Raw genomic sequence first — 18,618 nt, 5'->3', positions numbered from 1 at the left:
TTAAAGTTTGACGCAAACAAACACACAAACCAACAGACAGAGCAAAAACAATATGTCCCCCACTATAGTGGTGGGGGACATTAAAATGCTGGATACACTGACGGCCGGACAGTAGCGGATCCGTGGTCTAGTGGAAACACACTGGCTTCACAATCCAGAGATCGCTGGTTCGATCCCCCGCTGCACCTAACCTACTAACTCGTCTTTCGCATGAGACGTTAAACCGAGGTGCAGTGTACTAGGTGCTATACACCGGGCACTAAAAGACCCAGGGTCACCTCTGGAACGGGGTGTCTCCTGTATCTTGCACTATCCCCCGTAACCAACTAACACGTCTTTCTGGGGGCGATGGCCATATGGGAGACAATCCCGGTGCACTCGATAAAAAATAATGAAAAAAAACAAAACGGCCGGACAGTCCGACTGCTATATGCCACCCTATTGGGAGGCATTCAAATTACACAATCACAAACATTGAAGTCCAAGTTTGTGTTAGCCTTCTTAGATGGGCTTTCTTTCGCTGTTGTTTGGTCTAATAGTCTTTGTACTATTATTATACAATTGAGACGTGTTCTGAAAAAACTGGGCATAAATGTGTGCGTAAAGTGTCGTCCCAGATTAGCCTGTGCAGACGTCTTCACAGGCTAATCAGGGACGACACTTTCCGCCTAAACAAGATTTTCGGTAAGAAGGGACTTCCTTTAAACCAAAAATACCATAAAAGCAGAAAGTGACGTCCCTGATTAGCCTGTGCGGACTGCACAGGCTAATCTGGGACGAAACTTTAAGCACATGCATTAAGCCCAATTTTCTCAGAACAAGACACAATTAAACAATTCTTAATTGACTATATTTGATTACAATCTTATTCCTGAGTTTGCAAACAATCTGTAGGTTTCTTTTATACTTACTTCACTATTTGGTATGTATCAGCTTTGAAGATCAGAAATAGCAGGTCATTACTTTTTATTTCAAAATTGGCTTGCATTTCCTTTCAAACCACTTTGATCTTATGCGGTTGGAATAACTTTGAAACAAGTAAGCAAAATAACTACTTTAGTAGGGAACTTGTGATGGCACAAAACTGACACAGTAATCACAACAAACTGTCACAGTATTCACAACAAACAGTCACAGTATTCACAAAAAGCTTTACTCATTATTGTATAATCTCATTCTTATTATCCCCACGCTTTTTGAAAAAAAGGTGGGGATATTGTGGTGATCTCCGCCGTCCGTCCGTCTGTCCGTCCGTCTGTCCGTCCGTCCTGGCCACTATCTCCTCCTACACTAAAAGCACTAGAACCTTGAAATTTACACACATGGTAGCTATGAGCATATGTGCGACCCTGCACTATTTGGAATTTTGATCTGACCCCTGGGTCAAAAGTTATAGGGGTTGGGGTGGGGCCGCGTCAGAAATTATCACTCATTTTTTTAGGTTATTTTACATTTACTTCTTTATTTCTACACCGATTCACTTCAAATAGATACTGGACCTCACCTATGACAATACGGTCAATCTCAACCATGCATGGCCCCATTCCCAACCCTGGGGCGCCCCGCCCACATAGGCCACACCCACCAAAAATTTCCATTTACTATAATTTTTTCATTTCTACACGGATTCACTTCAAATTGATACTGAACTTTTGTTATGACATTAGGGTCAATCTCAACTATGCATGGCCCCAATCCCAACCCTGGGGCGCCCGCCCACATAGGCCACACCCACCAAAAAATTCCATTTACTATAATTTTTTCATTTCTACACGGATTCACTTCAAATTGATACTGAACTTCTCTTATGACATTAGGGTAAATCTCAACTATGCATGGCCCCATAACCAACCCTGGGGCCCCGCCCACATAGACCACACCCACCCAAAATTGCCTTTACTATAATTTCTTCATTTCTACACCGATTCACTTCAAATTGATATTGAACTTCTCTTATGACAATACAGTCAATCTCAACTATGCATGGCCCCATTACCAACCCTGGGGCGCCCCGCCCACATAGACCACACCCACCCAAAATTGCCTTTTACTATAATTTCTTCATTTCTACACCGATTCACTTCAAATTGATACTGAACCTCTCTTATGACAATACGGTCAATCTCAACTATGCATGGCCCCATTACCAACCCTGGGGCGCCCTGCCCACATATGTCACACCCACCCAAAATTGCCTTTTACTATAACTTCTTCATTTCTACACCAATTCACTTCTAATTGATGATGAACTTCTCTTATGACAATACGGTCAATCTCAGCTATGCATGGCCCCATTACCAACCCTGGGGCACACCTAGGTCAAACATTCGGCGTGGGGATACGCGTCGGCCTCTGCCGCGCCATTTCTAGTGAATTTTACAATCGTTCATAAAAAATTGTCTATAGACAAAAAGAAAATACAGGACATTTTTTTGGTTTAAATAGATTATTGGCTTTAATTCACAAGTGACTAGAGAAATTCCTATAGTAGCAAGCATAGTCTAAAGTATTAACTCAGTGGGCACCAAGCACTTTCAATCATGAGGAATTTCATTGAAATTCTGATACGCAAAAGCAATTTTCAGTGAAACAAGAAAATACCTTGAATTGATATCCCCAGACAAATAAATTTTGTTTATTAATGGGTGTAAAACTAACAGAAAAGGTTATTTGAAGTGGTGTGCCTTGACTTGTTTTTGTGCTTAGGACTTCTCCTCATTGATATATGTAAACCCAGGAAGTTTCATGTAGAAATCTTCTATCGTAATGAGCTATAGCTCTTAACAGTAACATCACACAAAAAACAACAAAACAGGGCATTAACTCTTATTTAAGAAATTGTAGGGTTTTAGTTCTTGAGCATGGCTTTTCTCCTCATTTATATCTATACACCCATGTTTCATGTTTAAAATTGATATGTATTGAGATATAGCACTGAAAAGCTAAATTACACAAAAACAAAGGGCAATAACTCTAATTTAAGAAAATGTAGGGTTATGTGTCTTGTTCATGGACCTTCTCCCAATGGTTATCTATACACCAATGAAGTTGAAATTTTATATATTATCTTAGATATAGCCCTGAAAAGTTATGTCATACAAAATTCACAAAAGGCAATAACTTTAACATAGGAAAGTGTATGGTAATGGTTCTTGTGCATGGCAGTTCTCCTCATCGATATTTTACACCCATGAAATTACACATGGAAATATCAAAATATTGTTTCTGAGAAAGTGTAGGGTTATGGTTCCTTTGCATAGCATTTCTTCTCATTGATATCATGACACCAATGAAGTTGCATGTTCAAATCTTGTATAGTATCAGAGATAGAGCCCTGAACAGTTACATCATACAAAAACAAGGAAAGAAACTATTATTTAAGAAACTGTAGGGATATGGTTCTTTTGCATTGGACTTAGCCTCATAGATATCTATACACACTGAAGTTTCATATTTAAACATTGTATCATATCTGAGATATAAAACTGATAAGTTACATAAAACAAAACAACTAAGGGCAATAACTCTTGTTTAAGAAAGTGTATGGTTATGGTTCTTGTGCATGGCACTTCTTCTCATTGATATGTATTCATCCATGAAGTCTCATGTTGAAATGTTCTTTATTGTTACTGAGATACAGCAATGAAGTTTGTGAAAAACGGATGGAAAGACTGACAGAGAGATGGCAATTACCAAAACTATATCCCTCTGCCATTGGCTTGGGATAATGTAACAGTTTTGATGTATGTGACAGCTTGTTGTCATAACTGTGACAGCTTGTTGCCATTACCGTGACAGCTTATTGTCATTACTGTGACAGCTTGTTGTCATTTCTGTGACAGCGTGTTGTCATTAATGTGACAGCTTGTTGTCATTACTGTGACAGCCTGTTGTCATTACTGTGACAGCTTGTTGTCATTACCATGACGGCTTGTAGTCATTACTTTGACAGCTTGTTGTCATAACCATGACAGCTTGTTGTCATAACCATGACAGCTTGTTGTCATTACTGTGACAGCTTGTTGTCATTTCTGTGACAGCTTGTTGTCATAACTGTGACAGCTTGTTGTCATTACTGTGATAGCTTGTTGTCATTTCTGTGACAGCGTGTTGTCATTACCATGACACCTTTTCATAACTGTGACAGCGTGTTGTCATTTCTGTGACAGCACGTTGTCATAACTGTGACAGCTTGTTGTCATTTCTGTGACAGCATGTTGTCATAACTGTGACAGTTTGTAGTAATAACTTTGACAGCTTGTTGTCATTACTAAGACAGCGTGTTGTCATTACTGTGACAGCTTGTTGTCATTTCTGTGACAGCTTGTTGTCATAACTGTGACAGCTTGTTGTCATTTCTGTGAAAGCGTGTTGTCATTACCATGACAGCTAGTCATTTCTGTGACAATTTCTTGTCATTTCTGTGACAGCATGTTGTCATAACTGTGACAGCTTGTTGTCATAACTGTGACAGCTTGTTGTCATTACTGTGAAAGCTTGTTGGCATTACTGTGACAACTTGTTGTCTTAACTGTTTCAGTTTAATGCACAATTACAAATACAAAGTTCTGAATCTCAAATTTCAACTACCCGGTACATCCATTGAAAATTAATAATGTGTGAAAAAATTGAGTGATGAAACAGTGCAAACAATTACTTATATGTTCCATCAATTGTTGCACAACTAGCTTAATTGGCAAAAATGTTTACAACACTTGTGACAATGTCAATATTTGGCACCAGAGGTAGTTTGCACCATACAGTACACTTTGATTCTTTTGTACCAACTGCATAACTACTGGAGCTTTATGTGTTTATGTTTTCAAATCACAAACACATGGTTTCCAGCAAGTGGTCTTACATACAGTGTGTACAAAGCAGCAGTGAATCTGTATTTATAACATAATGGTTAAGATGGCATACAAAACACAACCAGTGGATGACTTACATGCAAATATCTTTGCCATCATAATCTTTCCCAATCTTCATTATTATTTTGTCAACATGGGGAAAGAGACTTGTCAGCTTTTCTCCTGATGTTTCTTCTTTTGGCCATTGTTGAATCATAACACGACGCTGTTGCACTGCAAAATGATAACAACTCAGTAACCGATAGCAGTTGTGCAGCCATTGTCCTTCAAACAATCAGCTGTGCAAGCCAATGTCCAAGTGACAGTTTCACATTTACCAGCCTGTGCAAGACTGCACTGCATCCGGGCAGGTAACCGTCACTACATGTTTTTTCATGTAGTGCCTGTTATTTTAGTGCATTTCAACATTCAGAATACGAATAACACAATACATTTATGCACCAACTCAACCTATGAACCAAGCTACACTAAATCTGTTACCAATGCATAGACCCCAACATAGAGTCATAGATGCTAGCATTGCCTGGCAGACATCCAGACTGCAGTATCTAAGTAGAAACTAGAGCCAGGAGTGAATTGAACAAAAGTCCCTTGTTGCACTAATTATAATGATACAAATAATGTTACAGCCATTTGTTTTTATAAACTATTAACTATACAGTTTCTCATTTAGTTCACAACCTGAAACTGTACAGTTTCCAATTGACATGAACAAATGCACGCAACTAAATGATGTAAAGCAGCTGCAAGTCAGTAATCAGGTTTATGATGTCTGGATCTATAAACAGGTAATGATTAAGCCTTTGACAAACTGAACAAATCAGTCACTGGCTATTATTTGTTGTAACATGATACCAATTCATGATACTGATCTTGCAGTTCATGTAGTCTTTGCATGAAGACAACAAACTGAAGTATGGTACCAGTACTTCTTCTCAGTGACTTAATTATGACTTGTGGGACCAGATTGGGCACGCTGACAAGCTATACATCAGATGTCTGTTCGATACCTTACACATGACTTTTCATACAGTGTAAAACAGTGTTACAGACTGAAATCAGCTGTAAGGATGCACAGTTCTTACTTTCTGCCTAGACACTTAAGCCTTTGCCGGATGAGGAGTTCAAGCAAACAACAGCCTCTTTGTTTAGCTGTCTTCAAAATACAGTGTCCAATTATAAATTGATACTGACATACATACATCATCATCAAACACACATTGTTTATAATAATTTTAAACTTATATATTGTATATAACATGCAATACATATGATATCTATAGTGCTGGTAGCTATTGTTAACAGTACCTGCTGACTGCTTTTTAATGATACGTTGTAAACTCATATCATGTTTATGATATCGGATGGCAGGTAGCAGCAAAATATTGAACTCGTATCTTTTACTTTTACAATAAAAGACAAAATGTCCAAACGAGCAACTTCATTTTTTATTAAATTTTGTATGTACTTGTTCAAAATAGCTTGATTGTAAATTTGTGTTTGTTTCCACAGAATATGAAAACATTTTCAAGACTTAGTCTCCCATCGAGTTGTGACCCTTCGCTTCTGGTACTTACACAATGTGTTTGTGACCCTTTCCATTTGGTCCTTGAAATCTCTGGAGACAAAATACTGGTTCCTCTGCTTCATCCAGGCCCTGCACTCTGAAGGGGAACAAGCAAGTAGCATGATTCAAGTGAAAAAGCAAGTAACATGTCTCCAGTCGAACAAGAAAAAAACAAGCAAGTAACATGACACCAGTGGATCAAGTAAGTAACATGTCTACATTGGAACAAGAAAGAAACAAACAAGTAACATTACTCCAGCGGAACAAGCAAGTAACCTGTCTCCTGTGGAACAAGAAAGTAACGTGTCTCCAGGGCACACAAGCAAGTAACAAAATTCTAGTGGAACAAGCAAGTAACCTGTCTCCAGTAGAACAAGCAAGTCACATGTGTCCAGGGCTACAAGCAAGTAACATGTCTCCAGGGGTACAAGCAAGTTTACATATCTCCAGTGGAACAGGCAAGAAACATGTCTCCAGTGGAACAAGAAAGAAACAAACAAGTAACATAACTCTAGTGGAACAAGCAATTTACATGACTGCAGTAGACCAAGCAAGTAACATGTCTCCAGTGGAACAAGAAAGAAACAAGCAAATAACATAACTCCAGTGGAACAAACAAGTAATATGACTCCAGTGGAACAAGCAAGTAAGGGTATCACGTTTAAACGGTCGCATTTCGTGTTTTGCTCACAAACGTTCACAAAAACAGTTAACGTTTAAACGACAGTCAATATCAACATAATCCATTTTAATTCATTACGTTATGAGGTTGCAAAGCTTATTAACAGCTGCTGAAAAAGACTCATTTTTGTATCAAATGCGCAAGATGGCCATTATTCACAATACCGTAAACATAACAATACACCATATACGGCCTTGACGTCTTGAATATTTGACGCACTTTAGCACGAAGTGCTCAATAACAATTTTCCTGCCATTTGTTGCATGAGCATGCCCCAAATCATCTTGAACATTCGACGCACGTCAGCACGAAGTGCATAAGGACATTTTTCAGCTGTTTTTTTCATTGGCATTCATTTTTAGAGATATGGCGAACGAGACAGGTCATGGAAAAAATAATCGTATTGGAACATCTTTTACTTAATTTGAAGCATGCGGAAAAGAAAAGTTTAAATGTAACTTGTGTGCAACCGAGTTGTTGTACAAAATGGAAAGTACGGAGAACATGGCAAACCACATGAAAATGGTGTGCCAGAAACTGCCGTACGATCGGAGCAAGTGTTTTCCATTGCTGGAGCTACTGTTACTAAGCTTAGGGTGTCCCTAGACTCTTCATCAGTGGACAAACTGTTGTTCCTCCACAAATCTATTGAGTAAACCTTTACAGGATGACGGATATGCAAACCACGCCAGCAATTAATTCTTGATGCAGCCAATTTAATGAAGATACTTGTTTTGATGTACATCTTGTTAAGAAAAACATAGAAAATGTTCAAACCTGATTACTCTTATTGAAGAAATAAGGGTTGGATATCAATTGGTCTTTGTTACAAAATATAACGGCATGCAAGTAGTCAAAGTGTAACCTAATGGTACGATAACGAGGAGAACAGTTGGTTTAAATATGATGTCATGCAAGATGGGCTATGCACTGGATATAACTACAGGAAATAATTACTACTTTAAGTTTGGAAATGCGATGGCACTGATGCTTTTAAAACAGACACAGGGATACCGTTTCAACAATAACGTTTTGATTATTTCATTTTTTGTTTAAACGTTTAGAAAAATCTGTAAACGTGATACCCTTAGGTTACAAGCAAGTAACATGTCTCCAGTGAAACAAGCAAGTAACATGTCTTCAATGGTGGGCGCACGTAACATGTCTAAGGTGGAACAAACAAGTTACCTGTCTCCAGTGGAACAAGCAAGTAACATGTCTCCAGTAGAACCAGCAAGTAACATGTCTCCAGTGGAACAAGCAAGTAACATGTCTCCAGTAGAACCAGCCAGTAACATGACTCCAGTGGAACAAGCAAGTAACATGCCTACAGTTGAACAAGCAAGTAACATGTCTCCAGTGGAAAAAGCAAGTAACATGTCTCCAGTTTAACAAACAAGCAACAAGAAGTAACATGTGCCAAGTGAAACAAGCAAGCAACAAGCAAGTAACCTGTCTCCAATGATACAAGCAAGTAACTTCTTTCGAGGGGAACCAGCAAGTATTATGTCTTTAGTGGAACAAGCAATTTACATGTCTCCAGTGGAACAAGCAAATTACATGACTCCAGTGGTACAAGCAAGTAACCCATCTCCAGTGGAACTAGCAAGTTACATGTCTCCAGTGGTACAAGCAGGTAACATGTCTCCAGTGGAACAAGCATGTAACATGTCGCCAGTGGAACAAGCAAGACACATTTCTCCAGTAGAACAAGAGATTGCCAAGCAATATGGTCCCGTACCAGTGAAACTCCACAATTGTCAGAATTAAAAAAAATATACATATTTGTTGCCATAGCAACCAGAATTCTTGACGTAGGAACAAAATGAAATGACATGCATAATCTCCATATTGCCATCTATCCATATTTCAAGTTTCATGAAAAAATATGAAGAACTTTTTTAAGTTATCGCAGGATCCAGAAAAATGTGACAGACAGACAGACAGACAGACTGACTGACTGACTGACTGACTGACTGACTGACTGACTGACTGACTGACTGACTGACTGACTGACTGAATGACTGACTGAATGACTGACTGACTGAGCGCAAACCATAAGTCCCCTCCGGTTTCACCTGTAGGGGTCAACAAGCAAGTAACATGTCTCCAGTGGAAAAAGCAAAAAACAACAAGTAACAAGCAAGCACCCTGACATGTCTCCAAACATACCAATCATTTGTTGTTTATGGCAAACTTTTGCATATGCGCATTATTTGTTAAGAAAAGGTACTTTTATTCAAATATTTATAAAAAATTATTAAATGTGACAAAATTATTCTGCAATCAATATTGGACGGCAGATTGGCTGACATATAATCATAATAGGTTTACTGTTAGGACATGCTCTTTAATGACAAATGGGTAAAATATGTTATCATTTGTAAGAAGTTTTTTAATTATCTGTTGATTGTCCTTAAATACAAACAAACAAGTACTCATGCATTCACAAAAAAGCCAACCCTGAACAGCCTTGTTGAATGCCTCTGGGAACTTGACAGACATGTCCCGTCCATTGATGTTTAGGGCACTCAACTTGTCGGATATATTCACCAGAATGGATGGAGACGAGACCTCAAAGGGCAGGTGCACATACCTGTAACCAGACAGCAACAGGGCAACTGAGATTTGACACACACATGTACCTTTATGAAAAATACTCCCAAAATTTTTCATAACGAGTTCAGATTTAAATAAGGCACTGACAAACATAAGCATAAAATAAACTTTGCTGCTTTTTCTTTTACAGAAGGATTTATTTCAACACCGCATTTTAACTGTGTGATACCTAGATGTGTTAAAAACAACTTATTTACAGTTTTTAAGCCATAAAGAACAAATGACAGATTTGGGCTGTTGAACCAAAAACACAAAAATCAACAAAATGTATGGTTTATTAAAAGAGCATGCCATGTAAAACTTACCCACAACTGTCACCAATTTTCTGGCCATTATCTAGAGTTTTTTCCTTGGGCTCAAATTTGATCTCAAATGTGGGGTTGATCTTTAGGATCTTGTAGAGTTTCTTGCAGTGCAGGTCTATTAGATGCATCGGACCAATGTTCACAGTAAACTGTTTCACTGGTCAACACAAACAGGTTAGCTCATCATCACAATATGACCTAATTTGATCAATATATATAATAAGCATGTTTCTTTGTGTGTGTTTGTCTCTGTTTAAATGGTCATACAAGTCCTGTCAAGACGGTCAGTAAACCTACTTAATCCATTTATGCCTAGTGTCTAGAAAAAAAGGCCTTGGCAAACAGCGTAGACCCATCATGCAGCGTCTCATCTGGGTCTGCGCTGTTTGCTTAAAGGAATTTCTGTAAGAAATATTCTAAATATAGAAATTAATATACTAGACATCCCTAATTTTGGAAATAAATTGATCCAATTTAGAAGGATGGGAGAGTCCACTAGGCATAAATGGGTTTAACTTTTCCTGGGTAAGCTGGTTTATCAGTACCAAGTTAATATACACACCAGTATGCCAGTAACGTACATCTGCCCGACTTGAATCAATGGTAGGAGAAGAATAGCTTAAGAAATGACTTAATGACCAATCCCACCACCAGATGTGTGGCCAGGCTTGGAATCAAACCAAGGGTCCTCTGACTAGCGCAACAAATGAGCTTGTCAGCCCGGTTATATGTGACGTGAATTCAATTTAAAATTGAAATCTTAGCATACACAGTTATAAAGTACTCACACTTGCTCAGTGATTTAGGAACAGGTGTTACAAATCCTCTGTCATAGACAAGCTCCGGCTTACTGGCCAGTGGTTTAGTTGATTCTGCACCCTTCAGCGCATCACCTTGGCAAAGTGAAGAACAGTTGAATAAAATATAGTGTCCTAGTAAAACATTGCTCAACAGAATGTCATTATTCTGGTATAAAATACACTTGAAGATGATACATTTAAATAAAAGTATAATAAAACAGACATGTTCAGAGCAGGAAATTCCAATTAACAAATTTATTTTAATAAAGTTTATACCTTTTACAGGTTGGAATTCAGGAATGGTAACAGCTTGCTTTGCTGGACTGTCTGCTACACTTATTTTAATAACCTAAGATGTAAAAATTCGTTATTATAGCAAATTACATAATTGAATAGCCTCTCATGCTACTTTACACAACAAAAGTGATTGTACTTATTATATACCATTTTCTTAATACATATATGGACATATTGTTTAAATACATATATTGACATATTGTTTATTTAAACAAAAAAATTCATTTCATGTCAAGTAAACAATGCTTCCACTTAATGAGAGTGAGTGTAAAACCAGTTCAAATATTTGCATTGACATTTAAAAAAGTGGTAAAGTTACTATCATTATATAAGTCGGGTTTTGAGAAAACTGGGCTTAATGCATGTACCTAAACTTGATTTTCGGTAAGGAGGGACTTCCTTGAAACGAAATATACCACAAAAGCGGGAAAGTGTGTAGTCCGCACAGGCTAATCAGGGACAACACTTTATGCACATGCATTAAGCCCAGTTTTCTCAGAACGCGGCTCATATGGAAAGAGAAAATGCTAGCAGCAAATACTTTGAATGTCGAATACAGTATTTGTAAGTGGCAGAAAAGTAGTCAGGTGTACAATAAATAGCAGAGCAAAACACCCATTCTCAATGTGGATATGCCCAATTGCCCTTTATACTGCATATCTCTTTATATCTCTAGACTCCTTCACAGACAAATAATTCAAGATTGCATAACTGGCCAATGTACCTAGATAAAAATGCGCATACATGAAAAGCAACCCATGTGAAAGATACAAAAATCTTACCGAACATGAGGTATCATAACATTTGAAATTCACCCGACCTCATCAGATTTTACTGGACCTTGTTCTTCTTTAACCAAACAATTAAAAAAAATCACTAAAGCTTATTTTCATTATGATAATGTTAACAAAGTTTAAGAAATCTAAACAAAATAAAATAACAATTTCTTTCTTTCTTTTTTTCTATGAAAACTTTAAAAGTGAAGGAAGCTTTTTACATTACAAGTAAATTTAAACAGGGATATAATACAGTGCTCTCAGAGGGCGTTATTATGAAACAATCAAGGTGCTGATGTCTGTGCCGAAACAGATATGTTTCGCCGTTTTATACCCTTTATTAATTTTGGTTATTTTTTAAATGCCGCTCACTTTCTAGCCATATCAGTAAGAAAATTATTATCGTTTATTTCGAATTAATATTCACTTTATATCTCGGCTTAACTTGCTATGAATTTTCTTAGGAGCTGCAGTATTGTGATCCCACTAAGAACATTTGTAGCTAGATAAATTGAGATATAGAGCGTTGAAACAGCAGCTTCTACTGCTGACTTTGCATCAAATCTTGACACAAACCGGCAACCTGTGGCTTCCTACTTTCAATTTACAATCATCACAAGGATTCAAACCAGTAAATTGAACTACTCAAAACTAGTTGTGTCACCTATGTCATAAAATAAGGTGCAATATTTGACTGGATCTAAGAATTGCGCTTGGAGTTTGTTACCTCACCAGCAAAGATAGCAAGTTTGACTGGTTTTTAAAATCTGTATTTTTATAGTTAAATAATCTATCAATGTAAAATAAACATAACCCACTCTGTATTTTGTTTTTACATATTCCTAGTTTCGTAGCTATTCAATTTTAAGCAAAGCTTTTTACATATTCTTGCATGTTTTTTTGTTGGACACAAGGTCACACAGTTTTGGAAAAATTATCAGACATTTTTAGCTGATATGTCTGAGATCCGACATCTTTCAAATGGGTTGATGTATAGGGTTTCTGCACCTGACAAATACATGCATGATTTTCATGTGGTGCTCTTGACCTTATTAACTTTTACTGAAAAACACAATTTTATCATGGACAGACTAAACAGACAGTAATCAATTAAAGATGCAATGAATCTATGTAGACCATTAAACCCCAAACTATATGCACATTAGACAAGAGGGCTATGATGGCCCTGTATCGCTCCACTGTTTTTTATGCGAAAAAAAGCGTGCAATGCGCATGGGTTGAAATGTACTCAAGCATGTGACTTTCTCTTTCTATCCCTCGTCCCACTGGGCGCTTAAAGTTGGAAGGGTGAGCATTTTTATATATAAATTTGGCCACAGGGGCATGATTTGAACAAACTTGGTAGAAAACTATAAGATGTCACTACATACCGAATTTGGTAGCCCTAGGCCCAATGGTTATGGACAGGAAGATTTTTAAAGTTTGCACAAAAGAGGCTTTATATAAGCATATGTTCAGTTTTGTGACCCCCGGGGCAGGGTCAAATTTGAGCCCAGGGGAATAATATGAACAAATTTGGTAGAGGACTATCAGATATCACTACATACCAAAGTTAGTAGCCTCAGGCTCTATAATTATGAACAAGACAGTGCCGTAGCCAGACCCAAATTTAAGCCGAGACAGTATCTTAGGTCCTTCTAGGGGGGTTCGGGGGCATGCCCCCCCCCCCCTCGGTATCAATAAAGTTCATTGTCAATTTTATATTCTGGTACCATAAACGGTGTGTGAAGTGACAATTATATACAAACTTTACTACAGATAAAATAGTCATATACTTCATTCGAAGTCAGATAGAAGAAAGAAAAAATTGAGACGCAGCTGTTTCATACAAGTCATAGTATGTATATGGAAAATACATATTTATTATTGAAATACTAAAATAAAATAGATCTACCTTATAATATGAAGAAACAGATCTATCAAACATTTTAGCGCATAATGTTTCATGAACATGTTTTATTATTTTTCAACTTTTAATTATCAATCTTATTGAACGCTAATTCAACTCTCCTGTCTCCAGTCGAATCCCACATTTGAAGATTTTTTATCGATCAACTGGAATGTGTTTATGCACAAACATTACAGCGATGCCATTAAGCCATTCCTCTTTCATAGCAGAACGTGTCCACGTTTTAAGCCTTCGCAATGCGCTAAAACTCCGCTCACATGTACAAGAACCAATACAAAATATTATTTCTTAAGTTAACATCAAATCAGCTTCCGCAAACTTGCTGTTGTAGTTCAAACAAGTTCACCGTGAAAAAATTTGTGGAAGATTTGTTTTTCCATTTAGAGCTTGAAAGCACAATAGGGCTCTTTAAAGAAATATTTAAATGCATTAAATCAAACTCGTTTTTAATCATAAACACATATAAAAAGGATCATTGATGGAATTTACTTAAACACGGACCTACTGGGATTCAAACCAACAATATAATAGTGAGCAATGGATCCAGAGTCTGACGCCTTACCGATTGCGTCACAGGGGCATATTGCTTATCACGAGGAGTACAAATATTTAACTTAAATCAGTAAAGTTCTTGGCCATTTTTTCAATTTTTTGTTGTGTAACATTTTGTTTTAGCACTGCGTCATCATTTTCTGTCAGTTGACATTTCTATCATCAATGTTCTATCATCAACTTCATTGACTATTAAAAAGAAAAGACTTAAACTTTATATCAAAAAAGTTTAATATGCGGGATATCATAATTTGAAAATTCGAATGTAAACAAAGATTCTTGCCACCTGAAACGGTCCCGGATTAAACTCGACGCCAGTCATAAAGAGGAGAATTCCAATAAAGGTTAAAACACCAACCACCCGAAATGTGTCTAGGTCTAAAATAGACCCAGACCTGGCCGTAAAACACCTGATCCTTGCTCAATACGTTCCGCTGTCCACAATGATTGTTACATCAAAGTGTACAGTGTGACGCTTTGTTTAATATAAGGATTTTCCTTATTATTTGCTGAGCCATTTGGCATCAATTGAAGTTATTAAATGAAATAATTATCTGTACTCAATGATAATATTTGTTTGTGAATATCATAGTGCATTAAATTCATTAAATTGCCTCAATTTCTTAAAATATAGATTATAAAATATAGATTTTATTCTTAGACATTACTTTTCCTTTTTTTCCTTGTTATCTAAAAATTGCTCTGCAAATTTTAGCCGAGGCAACTGCCTCGGTGTGCCTCAGCGTGGCTACGGCGCTACAAGAAGATTTTTAAAGTTTGCACACATAGGCCTTATTTAAGCATATGTTCATTTTTGTGACCCCTGGGGCAGGGTCAAATTTGACCCCAGGGGCATTTGAACAAACTAAGTAGAGAACTATTAGATGTCACTAAATACTGAATTTGGTAGCCCTAGGCCCTATGGTTATGGACAAGTAGATTTTTACAGTTTGCACAAAATAGGCTTTATATAAGCATATGTTCATTTTTGTGAACCCCAGGGCAGGGTCAAATATGATCCCAGGGGCTTAATATGAACAAACTTGGGAGAGGACTATGAGATGTCCCTACATACCAAATTTGGTAGCCCTATGCCATACGGTTATGGACAAGAGATTTTTTAAAGTTTGCACAAAATAGGCCTTATTAAAGCGTATGTTCATTTTTGTGACCCCCGGGGCAGGGTCAAATTTGACCCCAAGGGCATAATTTGAACAAACTAAGTAGAGAACTAGTAGATGTCACTACATACCGAATTTGGTAGCCCTAGGCCCTACTGTTATGGACAAGTAGATTTTTACAGTTTGCAAATATTAGATTTTATATAAGCATATGTTCATTTTTGTGACCCCTGGGGCAGGGTCAAATTTGACCCCAGGGGCATAATTTGAACAAATTTGGTAGAAGACTATTAGATGTCACTATATACCAAATTTGGCAGCCCTATGCCATACGCTTATGGAGAAGTAATTTTTCAAGTTTGCACAAAATAGGCCTTATTTAAGTGTATGTTCATTTTTGTGACCCCCGGGGCAGGGTCAAATTTGACCCCAGGAGCATAATTTGAACAAACTAAGTAGAGAACTATTAGATGTCTATACATACTGAATTTGGTAGCCCTAGGCCCAATGGTTATGGACAAATAGATTTTTACAGTTTGCACAAAATAGGCCTTAATAAAGCATATGTTCATTTTTATGACCCCCGGGGCAGGGTCAAATTTGACCCCAGGGGCATAATTTGAACAAACTAAGTAGAGAACTATTAGATGTCACTACATACCGAATTTGGTAGCCCTAGGCCCTACGGTTACGGACCAGAAGATTTTTAAAGTTTGCACAAAATAGGCTTTATATAAGCATATGTTCATTTTTGTGACCCATGGGGCAGGGTCAAATTTGACCCCAGGGGCATAATTTGACCAAAATATGAAGAGAACCATAAGATGTCACTACATACCTAATTTGGTAGCCCTAGGCCGTACGGTTACAGGACCAGAAGATTTTTAAAGTTTACACAATATAGGCTTTATATAAGCATATGTTCATTTTTGTGACCCCCGGGGCAGGGTCAAATTTAACCCCAAGGGCCTAATTTGAATAAATTTGGTAGCGAAATATTAGATGTATCTACATACCAAATTTGGTAGCCCTATGCCATAGTTATGGACAAGTAGATTTTTACAGTTTGCACAAAATAGGCCTTATTTAAGCGTATGTTCGTTTTTGTGACCCCCGGGGCAGGGTCAAATTTGACCCCAGGGGCATAATGTGAACAAACTAAGTAGAGAACTACTAAATGTCACTACATACCGAATTTGGTAGCCCTAGGCCCTACAATTATGGACAAGCAGATTTTTAAAGTTTGCACAAAATAGGCTTTATATAAGCATATGTTCATTTTTGTGACCCACGGGGCGGGGTCAAATTTGACCCTAGGGGCAAAACTTGAACAAATTTGTAGAGGACTATTAGATGTCACTAAAGACCAAATTTGGTAGCCCTATGCCATAAGGTTATGGACAAAAGATTTTTAAAATTTGCACAAAATAGGCCTTATTTAAGCGTATGTTCATTTTTGTGACCCTGGGGCAGGGTCAAATTTGACCCCAGGGGCATAATTTGAACAAACTAAGTAGAGAACAAGCAAATTCGTTGAATTGATATCCCCCGCCCATATGCTTCTTGACACAAAAGGGTTATATTTGACACTGAAAAAAGCATTTTTTCAAGATACAAAGGGCCATAACTCTGTAATTAACAGATGGTGTACAATGTCATTTGGCGTGCATCATCCTCTTGTCCATATACATATACTCATACCAAGTTTCAATGAAATCCGCCAAAGCACTTCCAAAATATGGCTCCGGACACAAAAGTGCCTATAGTAAAAAGCATTTTTTCAAGATACAAAGGGCCATAACTCTGTTTTTAACAGGTGGTATACAATGCCATTTGGCGTGCATCATCCTCTTATGCATATATATACTCATACCAAGTTTCAATGAAATTCGCCAAAGCACTCCCAAGATATGGCTCCGGACACAAAAGTGCCTATAGTAAGAAGCATTTTTTAAAGATACAAAGGGCCATAACTCTGTTTTTAACAGATGGTGTACAATGCCATTTGGCGTGCATCATCCTCTTATGCATATATATATACTCATACCAAGTTTCAAAGAAATCTGCCAAAGCACTTCCAAGATATGGCTACGGACACAAAAGTGCCTATAGTAAAAAGCATTTTTTCAAGATACAAAGGGCCATAACTCTGTTTTTAACAGATGGTGTACAATGCCATTTGGCGTGCATCATCCTCTTATGCATATATATACTCATATGAAGTTTCAATGAAATCCGCCAAAGCACTTCCAAGATATGGCTCCGGACACAAAAGTGCCGGACGGACAGATGGACGGACGGACAGACAGCCGGACAACGCCAAAACAATATCCCTCTGCCTCTGGCAGGTCTGGCGGGGGATAACTATTAGATGTCACTACACACGGAATTTGGTAGCCCGAGACCCTACTGTTATGGACGGGAGTTTTTACAGTTTGCACAAAATAGGCTTTTCATAAGCATATGTTCATTTTTGTGACCCCCGGGCAGGGTCAAATTTGACCTCAGGGGCATAATTTTAAGAAAATTTGGTAGAGAACTATTAAATTTCACTACATACCAAATTTGGTAGCCCTATGCCATACGGTTATGGACAAGTAGATTTTTAAAGTTTGCACAAAATAGGCCTTATTTCAGCGTATGTTCATTTTTGTGACCCCCGGGGCAGGGTCAAATTTGACTCCAGGGGCATAATTTGAACAAACTAAGAAGAGAACTATTAGATGTCACTACATACCGAATTTGGTAGCCCTAGGCCATACGGTTATGGACAAGTAGATTTTTACAGTTTTCACAAAATAGGCTTTATATAATCATATGTTCATTTTTGTGACCCCCAGGGAAGTGTCAAATTTGACCCCAGGGGCATAATTTGAACAAATTTGGTAGAGGACTATTAGATGTCACTATATACCAAATTTGGTAGCCCTATGCCATACGCTTATCGACAAGTAGATTTTTAAATTTTGCACAAAATATGCCTTATTTAAGCGTATGTTCATTTTTGTGACCCCCTGGGCAGGGTCAAATTTGACCCCAGGGTCATAATTTGAACAAACTAAGTAGAGAACTATTAGATGTCACTACATACTGAATTT

At 37.6% G+C, this 18,618-nt stretch overlaps 1 protein-coding gene across 2 annotated transcripts in view; it reads right to left on the bottom strand.

Moving 5' to 3' along the window:
• The window catches only part of LOC127860094 (uncharacterized), a 64,324-nt gene that overhangs the window by 33,340 nt on the left and 12,366 nt on the right, over window positions 1-18,618 (bottom strand). For both annotated transcript variants that reach the window (XM_052397898.1, XM_052397899.1), the window contains 6 exons: window positions 11,121-11,193; window positions 10,833-10,937; window positions 10,045-10,201; window positions 9,583-9,716; window positions 6,449-6,535; window positions 4,949-5,084 (listed from right to left, as the gene is read on the bottom strand). In XM_052397898.1, the coding sequence (XP_052253858.1) occupies window positions 4,949-5,084; window positions 6,449-6,535; window positions 9,583-9,716; window positions 10,045-10,201; window positions 10,833-10,937; window positions 11,121-11,193 (692 nt within the window). The remainder of the gene's footprint in view (window positions 1-4,948; window positions 5,085-6,448; window positions 6,536-9,582; window positions 9,717-10,044; window positions 10,202-10,832; window positions 10,938-11,120; window positions 11,194-18,618) is intronic.

Source organism: Dreissena polymorpha, chromosome 15, assembly GCF_020536995.1.
Source record: "Dreissena polymorpha isolate Duluth1 chromosome 15, UMN_Dpol_1.0, whole genome shotgun sequence".
Lineage (NCBI taxonomy): Eukaryota > Metazoa > Mollusca > Bivalvia > Myida > Dreissenidae > Dreissena > Dreissena polymorpha.
This window is presented reverse-complemented; position numbering and strand designations above follow the sequence as displayed.